The sequence below is a fragment of the Geotrypetes seraphini genome, chromosome 2 (assembly GCF_902459505.1).
Source record: "Geotrypetes seraphini chromosome 2, aGeoSer1.1, whole genome shotgun sequence".
NCBI classification, from domain to species: Eukaryota; Metazoa; Chordata; class Amphibia; order Gymnophiona; family Dermophiidae; genus Geotrypetes; species Geotrypetes seraphini.
This window is the reverse complement of record NC_047085.1, coordinates 490,538,931-490,555,192: the sequence shown is the minus strand read 5'-3', so window position 1 is coordinate 490,555,192 and position 16,262 is coordinate 490,538,931. Positions and strand designations below refer to the sequence as shown.

The following is a 16,262-nucleotide window of genomic DNA, read 5'->3' as shown; positions in this document are numbered from 1 at the left end:
CCTGATTTGAAGTGTTGAGTGACTGAAGAGCATATGTCAACAATAAAAAAGTCACTCTGTATGCCCTGACAGCAAACAATATTGACAAGATATCTTTTACTGTAATTGAAACTTATGCTCAGAGACATGAAGGCGAATATACTGCCTCACCACCCAATCATTGTATTGTTCAATACAGTGTCAAAATGATGGTATAAATCACTATTGGATTTGTAAATGCCAAACTGGCTATGGCTTTATCATCTTATGTTAATAATTTGTAGAGGTAGGACTTAGCTTTAGAAATTCACTGGTTCCGACGTGCCACATTTCGATACTGCTTCAGGGAACCGATGTGCCACTAATACTCCCCTCAAAATATGGGCAATGACATCTCATGTAATACCAAAGGATCGATACTGACCGCTAAGACTTACTCCCTCCCATTGGATTTGTAAGAGGGAGTAAGTCTTAGCGGTCAGTATCGATCCTTTGGTATTACATGAGATGTCATTGCCCATATTTTGAGGGGAGTGGCCTTGCAATTTTTCACAATCCTCTTGTGAGCTAACAACTTTTTGTGTCAGCAGCAAATTTAGTTATCTCACTAGTTATTTCCATCTCTAGATCATTGATAAATACATATGTTAAAAAGCAGTGATTCCAGCACAGATCCCTTGGGAATCCCACTATTTACCCTTCTCCATTGAGAATATTGATCACTTAAACCTACTCTCTGTTTTCTGTCTTTTAACCAGATCTTAATCTATAATAGGACATTACTACCTAACCCATGACTTTCTAATTTTCCCAGAAGTCTTTCATGAGTTATTTTGTCAAATTCCTTTTGAAAATCCAAATATACGGTATCAACTGGCTCACCTTTATCCACATGTTCATTCACCCCTTCAAAGAAATACAGTAGATTGGTGATGCAAGATTTCCCTTCACTAAATCTATGTTGGCTTTCTCTCATTAATCCATGCTTTATAATAATCTACCATTTTGTCTGGCACTGACATCAGACTCACCGGTCTATAATTTCCCAGATCACCTCTGGAACCCATTTTTAAAAATCGACACCATGTTAGCCACCCTCCAGTCTTCCAATACTATGTTGGATTTTAGAGAAAAATTACAAATAATTAACAATAGCTCTGCAAGTTCATTTTTAAATTCTATCAGCACTCTGGGATGTATGCCATCTGGTCCAGGTGATTTGCTACTGATCAATTTGTCAAATTGACTCATTACATCATCCGGTGTTACAGAGATTTGTTTGAGTTCCTCTGATTCATCATAATTGAATACCATTTCTGGCACAGTGGGCACTGCTGTGAGGCACCAGTAGTGTTAATGGCAATAATTTATCACATTCTGTGCATGGTTGCCCATTGCAGCCACATTAGAGGTAGGAGGCCCTCTTCCTTGTCCTGGGACACCATCCATCACAATAGGAATTAGGGGGCATAAGTTGAAGGTGAAAGGAAACTGACTCAGGAAGAGTAACATGAGAAAATACTTCTTCACAGAAATTGTGGTTAATTTGTGGAATGGCTTCCTAGTGGAGGTGGTGAAAATGAAGACTATCTGAATTCGAACAAGTACATAGGACCTTTAAGGGAGAGGGAGGATAGTAGATTAGGGTTACCAGATGTCCGGGAAAACCAGGACATGTCCTCTTTTTAGAGGGCTGTCTGGGTGCCTGGATGGACTTTCCAAAACCCAGTAGTTTGCCTGATTTTTGGAAAGCCCTAACCTCCCAGCTGAATCTGAAGGGCCTCTGAGCCTGCGCGGATGATGTCACATGCATCTGCGCATGCTCGGAGACCCTCCAGACGCAGCACGGAGGTCGGAAAACAAAGATGAGGCTTTGTGGGGGTGGGGCTAGAGGTGGAATGGGGTGGGTCTGGAGGCAGAACAGGGCATGGCTGGGGTGGAGAGGGATAGAGCCATGTGTCCGGGTTTCTCTGGACAAAAATCTGGTAACCCTATAGTAGATGGTCAGACTGGATTTGGCCACATGTCCTTTATCTGCTTTCATTCTTCTGTGTTTCAGTGTAACAGTCCAGGTTAATACACACAGTTGTAGTTTCCTTCCTTCCCCCTTCTCACACTTTGCAGGTAGAGTCTGTGAAATCTTCCATATTTTCAGATAGGAGGCAGATACTGAGATTAAATTGAAGAAACAAGTTCTGCTTCAGTCCACTCCTAGGACCTACTTACAGATGGTTGGACAGGCCTGTTTTGGTGCACACCCTACTTCCTTTTATAAAGCTTTCAGTTGGATCCATATTCTCTCAACCAGGTTGATCTAGTCCATTACATACAGGGACTTGTCTTTCTTTTCTTAGGAAATGCAAAATTGATTAAACTACAGATCCCTACATGAAATGGGGTAATCCCAGGACTGGATTAACCTGTGAATCTGGATCTAGTTGGCAGCCTTAACCTAGTAGCCATTGCTTCCCAGCTCTGCTGTCCCCTTTTGCTCTTTCTGTTGTCCACACTTTAGATTTCTGCATACATGTGCATGTAAGGGACACAGCAAAAACAGGTGGGGGGAAGAGCTGTTTTGCTATACAGGGGAAAGGAGGGTAAAAAAAACTAACTGGCATGTTATGATATTTAATATGGTTACTTAAAACCTGTATGGCTAGTTTAGAAACTGTGTAGAGTATACAAAATAAACAGTTGAGGGATCTCGCAAAAAGAATGTTACCGAGATAAATCACCATATGAAACGCAAGAAACGGAGAGGGAAAAGCCTCAGAAGTCCACTGTGTGCAGTACTTTTTTTTCACAGACAACACTTAAAGGGACTAACACCCCCCCCCCCCCAAAAAAAAAAAAAAAAAAAAACCACAAACAAACAAAAAACAAACGAAAAACAAAAAAAACAAGTTTCAAGTTTATTAGATTTTTTTTTAATATACCGCCTATCAAGGTTATCTAAGCGGTTTTACAATCAGGTACTCGAGCATTTTCCCTATCTGACCCGGTGGGCTCACAATCTATCTAACGTACCTGGGGCTATGGAGGACTGAGTGACTTGCCCAGGGTCATAAGAAGCAGCGCGGGGTTTGAACCCACAACCCCAGGGTGTTGAGGCTGTAGCTCCAACCACTGCCCCCCCCCCCCCCCTGCAACTGCTACTGCCTATCCCTTTCATACTTTAAACACTGTAATAAACTTTATTACAATGTTTATGGAAGTGGCAGCCGAGACCCTGCAATGCTGTTGGGCGGGCTCGCTGTGAATTCCAAGCCTCATTCTGGGGGCTCCAATAGCGTCTTGCAATCCAAGCCTCATTTGGGGGTCCCAATAGCTTATCTCCCTCTATTCAACCCTCATTCAGGTGCTCCAATAGCTTCTGTCAGTGCGTTCCAGACCTCACTCTGGCTGCTCACCTACTTCCTTCCGGTGGATGATCGCTCTTCACTTCCCCAACGTGATGGTTGCAGCCTTTCAACTGCCTGGAAAGTAAGAAAAGAAGGGGTAAGATTAAACGGACTTATCTGTTGCTAGCTGCTCTGCTTGCAGTCCTATATCCCCAGTATCTGTTCTTTTGTTCCTTTCTGTATGCAAGATTGGGAGGCAGACTGATTTGTAAAAGTTTCTCCTATCCTCATGCAGGAGAAAAGTATGGGATGGTGTTAAATGCAGGTTGTTCACTGCAGGGCTACACTGTTTACCGGGCTGAAATGTTTATAACGCAGGGACTCACTTCTAAAGGCATTTACAAATATCTGGGTTTTGGTGCTGGTGCAGACAGGGCTGGTTTTAGGCATGCTGGGGCCCAGGGCAAAAATTAAGGAGGGGGCCCCTGATCCCCTGTCCTTCTTGTCCCCCTCCCCCGATCTCCCCAGTGCCATTACTACTACTACACATAAAACAACTTTTAATGACTTCTTCACACAGACGTTAACAAATACAGAACAAGGGATCACAGATAGCAATAGAAACTGAACTGGCACCCCCCTTCCCCCCAAGAAATTAAAATCAGCAAGTACAACTGAACTGGAGAAATAAAAACAGATATGCACTTCTTTTTGTTCTGAACACACAGGGATCCCGGGCCCAAGTCCCCCCCCCCCAAATTAGCTAACTCCCTTGCTGTGGTTGGTACTCATATAGGGCCCTCCTTAGGGAACAGTGTGACTATCCATGGCTTCACCCCACAGTAGCCATGTTCCTCTCTTAACCAGCAAAAAAAAAAAAAAGCATATAAAAGGGCTTTGCGGTCACACATTCAGATCAGAGAGCCTCTTTTCAAATACTGGCAAAAATTAACCTGAAATCCCAAGAAGCCAGACTGCTTGCAGCACAAATACTAGGAAAACAGAAAGAAACATCTTTCCTCCCTTACAATGCAAAATAAAGACAGCAGATGTAAATTCTGAAATTAAACATTCCAAATACTAAATTGAAAATACAAATGACTTTTTTCTACCTTTATGGTCTGGTGACTTTGTTTTTCTGATCATATTGGTGCCAGTCTCTGATTCTGGCTCTATGTTTCTAGGGCCTTCTGTCCATTTGTCATTTCTTTAATCTCATCCTTTCTTCACTTCCTCTTTCCCACATACATAACGTGACCATTTATTTTTTTCATCAAAAGGGGACATCTATTAATTGTCAGTCCCGCCCCCCCAATCCCGCCCTATCCCCACCGCAATCCCGCCCTAGCCCTGCCCCCAATCTCACCCCCAATTTCTTCCATTCATTTTTCATGTACACTTAACTTATTAATTCATAATGGTAACCATAAAATTTTAAAAAACTACAAAGCTCACTATATGCTGAAAATGTTAATTATATACATAACATCGAAACATAGTATATGATGGCAGATAAAGATCATTTATATTTGGGGGGTTTCAAAGATGTCAAGGCAGATGACTTTAAAATATGCAATGTCACCTCAGTAACTATCGAAAAATAGACAAATATAGTGCAAAATATAGACAGCAGATATAAATTCTCAAAACTGACATATTTTGATCACTAAATTGAAAATAAAATAATTTTTCTTACCTTTGCTGTTTGGTGATTTCATGAGTCTCTGGTTGCATTTCCTTCTGACTGTGCATCCTTTCTTTCTTTCTGCACTCAGGCCCAAGAATTGTCCCTTTCTATTGCCTCCCTCTTTCCTTCCCATGTCCTTAGTGACCCCCGTGTCTCCTTCCCACGTCCTTAGTGCCCCTTCCTATGTCCTTAGTGCCCCCAGTGCCTCCTTCCCATGTCTTTAGTGCCCCCAGTGCCTCCTTCCATGTCTTTAGTGCCCCCAGTGCCTCCTTCCATGTCTTTAGTGCCCCCAGTGCCTCCTTCCATGTCTTTAGTGCCCCCAGTGCCTCCTTTCCATATCTTTAGTGCCCCCAGTGCCTCCTTCCCATGTCCTTAGTGCCCCCAGTACCTCCTTCCCATGTCTTTAGTGCCTCCAGTGCCTCCTTCCCATGTCCTTAGTGCTCCCAGTACCTCCTTCCCATGTCTTTAGTGCCTCCAGTGCCTCCTTCCTATGTCCCTTTCACTGCCTTCCACACTTTGTCCTACCCCCAAAGCCAGCCTGCCTGCTTGTCTACTTCTCTCCCTGGCCAAAGCCAGCCTGCTTGCCTGCCTACCTCTTTCCCTCCCTGCTGCGCAAACCCCCCCAAAAAAACCCTCCCTTCTTCCTTTCCCCTGGTCCGCTGCTATTTTACCGCCCTGCTGCTGCTAAAGCCGACACGAAGTCTTCTTTCCGACGTCAATTCTGACATCGGAGAGGACGTTCTGAGCCAGCCAGGCAGCGATTGGCTGGCTCAGAACGTCCTCTCCGACGTCAGAATTGACGTTGGAAAGAAGACTTCATGTTGGCTTTAGCAGCAGCAGCAGGGCGGTAAGATAGAAGCGAACCAGGGGAAAGGAAGAAGGGAGGCTTTTTTTTTTGGCGCGACAGATATGGACAGGAAGTGATCACCTATCCCATTGTCCCCGAGCACAGCTTTGGGATGCTGTTCCTGAAAACAGGACATTTCGGCTTCCCAAAGCTGTGTGTGGGGACAACGGGACAGGGGGTCTGAAAACGGGACGGTCCCGTTCAAAACGGGACGTATGGCCATCTTACACATACATCACTTTGCACTTACTCACATTAAATGTCATCTGCCATTTTGATACCTAGTCTTGCAAGATCCTCTTGCAATTTTTCACAATCCTCTTGTGATTTAACAATTTAGAATAAATTTGTGTCATAAGAACATAAGAAGTGCCGCTGCTGGGTCAGACCAGTGGTCCATCATGCCCAGCCATCTCCCTCAAATAGCGTCATGATTGTAGTTAGGGGGTGAAGATAGAGTTTCTAGGAATGGTCTTCATCCTGAATTCCCTGTTGTGGATTTGGATTAAATTTGTGACAGTATTTTACCGTAATTTCTGCTACTAATTTTTGCAATGAATGTGTTCATAATTGTATTTCTTGGTTTAATGTGCAGTTACAATGCCTAAAGAAAAGAAGCAGCTCAGCAAAAGATCAACAGGAAGGAAGAAGCCAAAAGGAGAGAGGAAAAACCCTGCTAACAAACACGGTCCCAAGAGTAGATCTTCAGAAAACTATGTTGTGGGCCAAGTACTTGGCAGCTTGTGTCAGATATCAGGTGCTACCATGATCTCCAGTCCACTCGTTTCCCTTTTCAGCACTTCGGCCCCAGCGGTGCAGCCGGTGTTTGTCCCTGTGGCTCCTGCAGCCAGGAAACAAAAAGATGCGGTGGGAGGGAAGAGGGCTGGAAATTCTGAAGGGCAGCCCCCATCAGGGCATCAGCTATTCAAGAGGACAAAAGTGAGCAAAGAGGGGGCTCTGATGAGAGCAGAGAAAGAGCATACTCCAGCCTCTGCAGATCAGGAAAAGAAGAGGGGATCACCGAGCAGGAGCTCCAGTGGAGGTGCCTTCTGGAAGAAAGCAGGACAGAGAACATCCACCCGCCAGCGATCTAGTGCCAAGGAAGAAGGCAAAATGCCTGCCAGGCTCAGCAAGGCGGAGGAATGCATTCGAAACAAGAGAACGGTGTTTGTGGGCAATCTGCCTGTCGCCTTCACCAAGCAGATGCTGAAGGCTCTCTTCAAAGAGTTTGGCGCCATTGAGTCCGTACGCTTCAGGTCCTTAGCCCGAGCAGAGGCCACCGTCTCCCGCAAGCTGGCCACTATCCAGCGGCAGACACACACCAAAAGGAATAACATGAATGCCTATGTGGTGTTCTGTGAGCAGGTTTCTGCTGTCAAAGCCCTGGTCAAGAATGGAATGGAGGTGGCCAGTGGCTTCCACATCCGTGTGGACTTAGCAAGCGGGGCTATCTCTCATGATAACAGGCGGTCGGTGTTCCTGGGGAACCTGCCCTATGAAGCTGAGGAGGAGGGTCTGCGAGAACTCTTTTCCGACTGTGGCCAGGTAGCATCAGTGAGGATCATCCGGGATAAGGGCACTGGCATGGGTAAGGGCTTTGGTTATGTCCTTTTCAATGACGCAGATGCCGTACAGTTGGCCCTGGGGATGGATGGCTTGAACATGCTCGGGAGAAAGCTAAGGGTCAAGCGCTGTGTGAAAAAGGAGAAAGTGGTAGGAAAACCTGGTGTGAGCCAAGTCACAAGAAAGCCTTCTGGCACTAAAACTAGGCTGAGGAACATAAAATCGCAGCCAGCAAATCTCTGTGTTGGTAGAGGGGCCAAGCAAGGCAAAAATAAAAAGAAAATTAGAAATCCAGTTTCTAAAAGTCAGAAGGGTGGCAGCCAGTGAGGCATAAACACGAGCTGGGATCCACCAATTGTGAAAAAGCAATATTGGCCTTAAAATTACAAAGGGCAAAATTTGTAGTGTAGAGAATGACTGGGGGACAAATTTGTCCCCGTCTCCATGGAATCTCAATATACCCTGTCCTGCCCTCTCGAGTTCATTCCTGTAAGCTCTGCCTTAACCGCACAAGCCTCGAACACATGATTTTAAAGTGTTTGAGGCTTGGGTAGATGAGGTCAGAGCTTGCAGGAATGGGACAGGGATAGAGAGATCCTGCGGGGACGGGGAAAATTTGTCCCCATGTTATTTTCTAGAATGTGTTTTAATTCCTGTTATCCCCACTGAGATGAATGGCATCTAGTTACTTAGGGCCCAATATTAAGCCAGTGGTAATGTGCATTTTGCTGACCACGGCTGGCATTAAACCCATAAGTTTCAATGCCTGGCCATGTCCGGGCACAGTCATCAAATTTCTGGGTTTCCCGAGCCAGCTAAGTACAATATTCAGTACTTAAACTGGCTATGGGTTACAGCTTAAAGCTAATTTTTATGCAGTCCTATTTATGTGGTTAACCTGGCTGGTTAAGTGCTGACTCTGTCCCGGAACACCCTCAAAATAGCTGGTTTTCACTTTGGCACTAATTGGTTAAGTGCCATTGAGAAATTAGCTGTTGGCTCCAATCAGGTGATTTAACTGGTCAGGAGCTGTTCCTGGCTACTTAACCCTTTCAGGACCATAAGGATCGTAGGCCAATTTTTGTGGTTTTGATGACATTTTTATGGTAAAAAGGGCTTGCAGATGCCAAAAAATTGATTTTTTTTTGTGAAATATCATTTTTAAAAAAAAAATCAAACTTCTGGCTTATGGACAGTGTGGCAAGTGAATCTTCTCGTCAATCTGGCAACGACGCTAATGAATGAATGTCGGAACCAGTTTGTTTACATAAAGGCAGTATCATATGGAATCCGTACATATCAAATTTAGAACTGTAGACTATCCCAATCAAAATTTATAGGATTTTAAAGTTATGGGACAAATATGTCCCTTGGTCCTGAAAGGGTTAAGTGCTGACTCTGTCCCGGAACACCCTCAAAATAGCTGGTTTTCACTTTGGCACTAATTGGTTAAGTGCCATTGAGAAATTAGCTTTTGGCTCCAATCAGGTGATTTAACTGGTCAGGAGCTGTTCCTGGCTACTTAAATCGCTTTGAATATTGATCTCTTACTTATTAATGTGCACCAATACGTTAAATCGGTGGTCTTCATTAATTTTTAAGCTGGAGCCACTTTGGATCCAACCGAGCTGAAGGAGAGCTGCCAACTCTCTTCCCATGCAAGGCTGTGACAAATGCTGACCAGTGTGCCTCAGTCACATCTACTGATATATACTGAAGATGGAAAGTGAGACCAAATAGAACTCCTCCAAAATAACAAAAAAAAAAAAAAAAAAAAAAGATCTCGCTACTCAAAGCTATAAGATTCGAAGTGGGGAGGAAAAGGATTTCAGAAACCTGCTTGGGATTATGGAATAAACCTCAGCCGAGTCTGACAAGGTTCCATGCCGAAAATCAGCATTCAGAAGAAATCTGGAGCGGTACAGCCTGAAATTATGCAGCAGCGCGTATGAACCCGTGATAAAGCCAATAATTTTGGCAAAACGGGTCCCGTCGGGCATGGGCTGCCTGCAAAACGGAAGATAAGTAATTTATGAAAAATAGCTTATATATGCCCTTTTAAAGAAAAGAATACAAACAAAAAGTTTTTAAAGAAGAATAAGATAAATAAAGTATATGAAGAATAAAAATAAAAAGTAAAAAATAGGGAGGAGGAGGGTTTTTTTAGGATCAATGAATGAAACATGGAACCTTTCAAGCAGGCTTCCGAGATCCTTTTCTTCCCCACTTTATATTTTATGCTTTGAGTAAGATCTTTTCACCAGCCTCTCTTCAAACTTTTTATTGTGTGTATGCTGAAGAAGGTATGCACTTCCAAATGGATTTACTTCATCTACTGAGAAATGCCTTCTCCTTCAAGCATGTGGCTTTTCCTCCCATCCACTTTCCTCTGTAGCATGAGCTTGGGTAGGGAGGCAAAGAGCAGAAAAACAGCCAGAATGATAAGGAGGTCCACCCCAGAGGACTTCAGGGACCGTCATTGAAGAACACTGCGTTAACTAGTTAATGAGAAAATAGGCTTATTGAGATGGATTACAATAGAAAAGTCACTCCCCTATAGAAATATCAAATGTCTTCATAAAGACAACCATATATTTGCTCCATTCAATCAATATGTATAACGGAAGTATATGCTCAGAGACTTGAAGGCAAAAGCAAGGGGCGAACCCCAAGAATAATGCCTCACCACCCAGTCTCTGTCCCTCATAGGGTAAAAAGCCAGATTCTAAATTCTTTTGGCTGAAAGGAAGAGAAGGAGGGGCCGAATGAGTGGATACATCGTGTGCGTCAGTGTCTCCTTTTTTTTAGGGGAAAGCGAGGGGTTAAGGAGTGCCCATAGGGTAAGATGAGCAATGCTTCATGAGTTTGTTCCTACCCTCAGTTGGACAGGGGAGATAAAGAGTCCACTCTTCTGTTCCCTTCAGTAGAGATGGATTTTATTGATAAAAGCTTTAGAGGGATGGGAATGGTTATAATACAGGTTATGAAGCTGCATTCCTTGTGTCCTTGGTTTATGTTTACACATCTTACACATGAAATTTGGACTAGGGAGGGGTGCAGGTATAAGTTCACCAAAGAAGATGATCCGTGTTGTATTCATATGTTCTTTATTATTGTATTGTTTTGTCATCCATTAAAATTGTTATACATAAAATAAGTAGCACATTTTGAATATTGTGTGCAGTTTTGGTCACTAGCCCTCAGATTACCTCTTCATTTGTTTTCCCTGGGAAAAAGCGCACTGGTACTTCAGTTCGACTTGAGCAGTGCCTTTGACCTTGTTGACCACGACATTCTGCTTAGATGCCTCGATTCTATTGGCATTTCTAGACAGGTACTAAACTGGTTAACAGGCTTCTTAAAAAACCGCACTTACCAAGTTCACAGTGACGGAACCTTTTCCCAATCCTGGTGTAATCCCTGCGGAGTTCTACAGGACTCCCCTCTCTCCCCTTCTCTATTTAACGTCTACATGGCATCATTGAGACATATGCTTTCTGACTTAAAATTGAAATCGTGTATATACACAGATGACATTACAATTATCATTCCCATAACCTCACTGACACAAGAGACAGAACAATTCACCTCAACTGTTCTCACTAAGGTAGAATAATGGACTACACAATTCAAATTAAAACTGAACCCAGAAAAAACCAAAATTTTCTTGGCAAGTCCTAACTACAAGTTAACGAATACCTCTTTGAAATTAAACAAGTTAAATTACCCAATTAATTCCACTATCAAAATCCTTGGAGTCGTCCTAGACTAATGCCTGACTTTTGAAGACCATACTAATGCTCAGGTCAAAAAAATGATTTTGCACCTTTGGAAACTTCGTACCATCAAACACTATGTTGACTTCCTCTCTTTTCGACTGCTGGTTCAATCTCTAGTCTTAAGCATATTAGATTACTGCAATATTATATATTTAGGATCCTTTAAGAAAACCATCAAACGATTGAGAGTCATTCAGAATGCTGCCATCTGTCTTATTTATGGTCTCAAAAAGTTAGACCATGTAAGCCCCTATTACAGAAAACTACACTGGCTGCCGATGGAGGCAAGGGTCATCTTCAAGTTTGCCTGCCTCTGCTTCAAAACCATAACAGGTTCATCCCCAAACTACCTGTCGCACCATTTTGAATTTCCAAGCACCACTTGCACACGTAATGCCTGTTTGCCTTCCCATCCTTGAAGGGCTGTATCTACAAGAGATTCCTCGATAGATCACTGTCGTTCCAAGCAGGCAAATGGAATAAATGTCTAACCACCCTCATCTCAAATTCACCCTCCTACCAAACCTTCAGGAAATCAATTAAAACCTATCTCTTTGATAAATTTCTCTGACTCCTTTCCTGCCTTGTTATATCTCTGAAATACTTCCGGATATACCTGACTACTCTTGGCTTGCTAATGTAATTTGAAAGTCTCTTTCTGTAACATCGCTGTCTGTGTACAGTCTCTTCCTCTGTAAATCGCTCTGAACTGCTTGTGGTATTGCGGTATACAAAAATAAAGTTGTTATTATTATTTTCTGTAGGTCATCCAAAGTTAGGTGTGCAGTTTTGGGCATGGATCATAGGTATGCACATAAATTAATTGGCTAAATTGGTGATATATTGTACTTATACCCCCCTAACCAGTAATTACTGCCAATTAGCACTTAACAGCTCTACACACCTTTTCTGTAACCTATGCACCTACCTAATTCATCTCTAATACAACTCCAAATGGATGTGGGCAGAGGTGGGTCAAGGCCAGGCATTGCCAGGATTTAGGCATGGCGTTATTGAATATTTACATTTCTGTGCATAGCTTAAACCATACGAGTTAAAGATGTTTTAAGATAAGTATACAATTCACAAGCCCAGTTTGGGCCAGATTCTATAAACATCACCTTAATTGACAAGCGCCTTGAAAAAATGCACCAGCTGCATGTCGATCACACTTAGAACATAAGAATAGCTTACTGGGTCAGACAAGCGGTCCTTCAAGCCCAGTAGCCCATTCTCGTGGTGGTCAATTCAGATCACTAGTGCCTGGCCAAAACCCAAGGTGTAGCAATATTCCATGCTACCAATACAGGGCAAGCAGTGGCTTCCCCCGTGTCTTTCTCAATAACAGACATGGACTTTTCCTCCAGGAAATTGTCCAAACCCTTCTTAAAACCAGCTACGCTATTTGCTCTGACCACAACCTCTGGCAACGTGTTCCAGAGCTTAACTATTCTCTGAGTGAAAAAATATTTCTATTGGTTTTAAAAGTATTTCCCTGTAACTTTGAGTGTCCCCTAGCCTTTGTAATTTTTGACAGTGAAAAATCGATCCACTTGTTCCCATTTTACTCCACTCAGGATTTTGTAGACTTCAATCATATCTCCCCTCAGCCGTCTCTTCCAAGCCAAAGAGCCCTAACCTTTTTAGTCTTTCCTCATAATAGAGGAGTTCCATCCCCTTTATCATCTTGGTTACTCTTCTTTGAACCTTTTCTAGTGCCGCTATATCTTTCTTGAGATAAGGAGACCAGAATTGAATGCAGTACTCCAGGTGAGGTTGCACCATGGAGCAATACAGAGGCATTATAACATTCTTAGTCTTGTTAACCATCCCCTTTTTAAATAATTCCTAGCATCTTGTTTGGTTTTTTTTTTGGCTGCCTCTGCACATTGGGTGGAAGGTTTCATTGTATTGTCTACAATGATCCCCAGATGCTTTTCTTGGGCGCTAACCTCCAAGGTGGACCCTAGCATCTGGTAACTGTGATTTGGATTATTCTTCCCAATGTGCATCACTTTGCATTTGTCCACATTAAATTTCATCTGCCACTTGGATGCCCAGTCTTCCAATTTTCTAAGGTCTGCTTGCAATTTTTCATAATCCGCATGCGTTTTAGCAACTTTGAACACTATCCCGTTTATAACAGTGGCCAACCTAGGTCCCAAGTACCTAGCTAGATCTCAAGTAGTAAAACAGATTTTATACTCCTTATCCTAGGAATAAGCAGTGGATTTCCCCAAGCCTTCTCAATAATGGCATATGGACTTCTCTTTCAGGAAATTAGCCAAACCTTTTTTTAAACCCCGCTAAGCTGATTTCACCACATTCTCTGGCAACAAATTCCAGAGTTTAATTACATGTGTGAATAAATATTTTCTCCGGTTTGTTTTTAATCTGCTACTTAGTAGCTTCATCTCATGCCCCCTAGTCCTAGTATTTTTGGAAAGAATGAACAAGTGTTTCACTTCTGTCCTTTCCACTCCACTCAGTATTTTATAGACCTCTATCATATAGCCATCTCTTCTCCAAGTTGAAAAGCCCTAGCTTCTTTAACTACTTCTCATGGGGAAGTCGTCTTAAACCTTTACATCATAGATGTGACACAATCTTAACAGTACAACAATTACAACTGGTTGCGTAATCTTGAAGAGATCACCAAGAAATTATAAATGCTGAAAACCATATGTTCCTAAACCTGATTTTAAAATGTGACAATAAGAAAATGAATTATTGCAACATCAGCCTAAACTATTAACAAAGACTTTTCTTCAATAATGTAGAGCAGGGGTGTTAAACTCAGTCACATAAAGGGCCAAAATCTAAAACACAGGCTATTGGCCTCTTTCACAAAGCCGCGCAACAACAGCCCCGAAGCCCTTTAAATCTCTATGGGCTTCGGGGCTGTTAACGCAGCACAGCCGTTTGCGCGGCTTTGTAAAAGAGGCCATAAGTCGCAAGCCAAATTTTTTATTAAGACACTTAGGGGTCCTTTTACTAAGGTGCGCTAGTGCGTCTTAGCGTGCGCTAAATGCTGACGTGTCCATTATATCCTATAGCATAAGTCTTAGCAGAAGTATAAGGTGACAACCTCTCCAACCCAATGCCGGCTCTGTGGTGTAAAAATAAATAAAGACTTTTCCTCTCTTTTAGGTCCTACTTCACGCTTGCTGTCTAACACAAGCTCTGACAGGATACACATTTCAAATCTGACATATTGTAATCAGAAAATGGAAAATAACATTATTTTTTTCTACCTTTTGTTGTCTGGTCATTTTGTTTTTCCATCATTTTGGTCCCAGTTTCTCTTTCTGCTTTTTGTCTATCTTCTACTAATTCTCTTTCCAGTGTCTGCTGTCTGTTTTTTCTCCTCTTCTCTCTTGTTCCATTCCCTCCTTATGCCTGTCTCCAAAGTATTGATTTTTCCTATTCAGGATTTTTCTTTTCTTTTTTGCCTCTATCCATTCAAATCTTGCCCTCTTTCTAAGCCTTCTTCTTTTAAAATTTTCAGCTACCTCTCAATTCTTCATCTTCTCTCAGTCCCTAGCTCTCCCATTTCCCATCTCACTCCTTTCCCAGCCTCCTATTTCCTTCTATCTACTCCCCATTACCACATCTCTTCTCTCTCCCCGTGTTCCATCATTTTGCTCCCTCTCTTTTCTGTTGTTCTTCTTGATGCTGAACAATGAGATGGAAGGAAAAAAGAGATGCTACATCTCTCTCTCCCTTCCACCCCCAGGCCTAACATTTCTCCATCCCCAGATCCAACTTTTCTCCCTTTCTCTTCCCAACTGCCCTTCATCTCATCTCTCCCCCTGCCCTCCCAGGTCCACCATGTCTCCCTTTCTCTTCCCAACAGTTCTCCTTTCAAGTATCTCATTCCCTCTTCTTTTATACCACCCCAGGTCCAACTTCTCTCCCTTCAGACAATTGCCACCATCTCTCTCTGTCCTCTTGTTTCTGGCCGCATAAGCACTCCCCCCATGCCCAATCTGGCACTTCGTACTTTAAAAATAACAAAACAAAACCAATTAGTCCAGGAGGCTTCCTCGGCCTAGCATGTCCTCCCCCTTCTCTGTGCGCCGATCCGATGTCGCCCTCACCTTCTGTCACGCTGAAAAATCTGCTGGCCTCAGCAGTAATTCAGCAACTTTGCCTGCAGCTTCCCTTCCTGCTTTCCATCGGCCATGGTCTGTCTCCAGTGATATAACTTACTGTTTCTGCCTGGGTGGACCATTGGACCGGTGTGGAGAGAAGAAGGAAGACATGCTGGGCCATAGGGACTACCCAGAGACTTGGGGCCAGGTGGGCCGGATTTGCCATGTAGGCCTTATTTTTGACATGTGATGTACATTTCCAAATTATAGAGTATTTTTAATAGGTCGGTGAGCTTTGAAAATGTGCAGTTCATCTTATTTTCCTAAAAGATAGTTTGACTGACACTTTTCTATAGCAAAAAAAGGAGAGAGCCTCTTCTACAGAACAAGTCTCGGACACATGGCTGCACACTGGAGGCCCGATTTATCAAAGATTTTCCCATGGGCAAAGGCTAGGAGAAACTTGATGAACAAAGGCAAATATCGGCTCCATGCAAGCTTTGAATCAGCATAATAGTGATAGAACCATTTATGAGAAAATTAGTTTCCCCCATGCACCAGAGTTCTTGTGTTCTCCCGGTTCCTCAGACACAGGTAACTTGTAATGCAAAGGAATGTAGCAACCCTTTCAAGCTCTGGATCATTAGCTATGCTGAACAATACAACAGGCTCTGTGTTATCCATGGGAATTGGTAGATGCCAGATAAATGTAGTTTCTGGTTGCTTGAGAGTTACCATTGCAAATAGTTTTGGTTCCCTTCCCACCTCATCTTTCTGGTCTGAGTCACTATCATTCCCCCACCCTACTTGTAGGTCCAGCATCTGTTCCTCCCTTTTTACCCTCCTTTCTGGTCTGGGTCACTCCCCCCCCACACACACACTTATGGGTCCTGCGTCTATCCATCTCCCTTCACCTCCCTTTCACGTTGCAAGTCCAGAATCCATGTCCCCTCCCCCTCCCCACGGAGTCTG

The 16,262-nt window shown here is 43.1% G+C and overlaps 1 protein-coding gene across 2 annotated transcripts; it reads left to right on the top strand.

Annotated features, from left to right (window-relative positions):
- The first annotated feature begins 3,347 nt into the window (after nucleotides 1-3,347).
- On the top strand, nucleotides 3,348-8,551 carry LOC117354400 (RNA-binding protein 34-like). 2 transcript variants are annotated; one of them, XM_033931862.1, is made up of 2 exons: nucleotides 3,348-3,477; nucleotides 6,450-8,551. In XM_033931862.1, exon 2 carries the CDS (start codon nucleotides 6,455-6,457, stop codon nucleotides 7,742-7,744), a length of 1,290 nt encoding a protein of 429 aa, XP_033787753.1. In that variant the 5' UTR covers nucleotides 3,348-3,477; nucleotides 6,450-6,454; the 3' UTR covers nucleotides 7,745-8,551. The 2 variants fall into 2 exon arrangements, with proteins under 2 accessions (XP_033787753.1, XP_033787754.1); XM_033931863.1 differs by having other exon boundaries at nucleotides 3,409-3,462.
- Nucleotides 8,552-16,262: the final 7,711 nt, after the last annotated feature.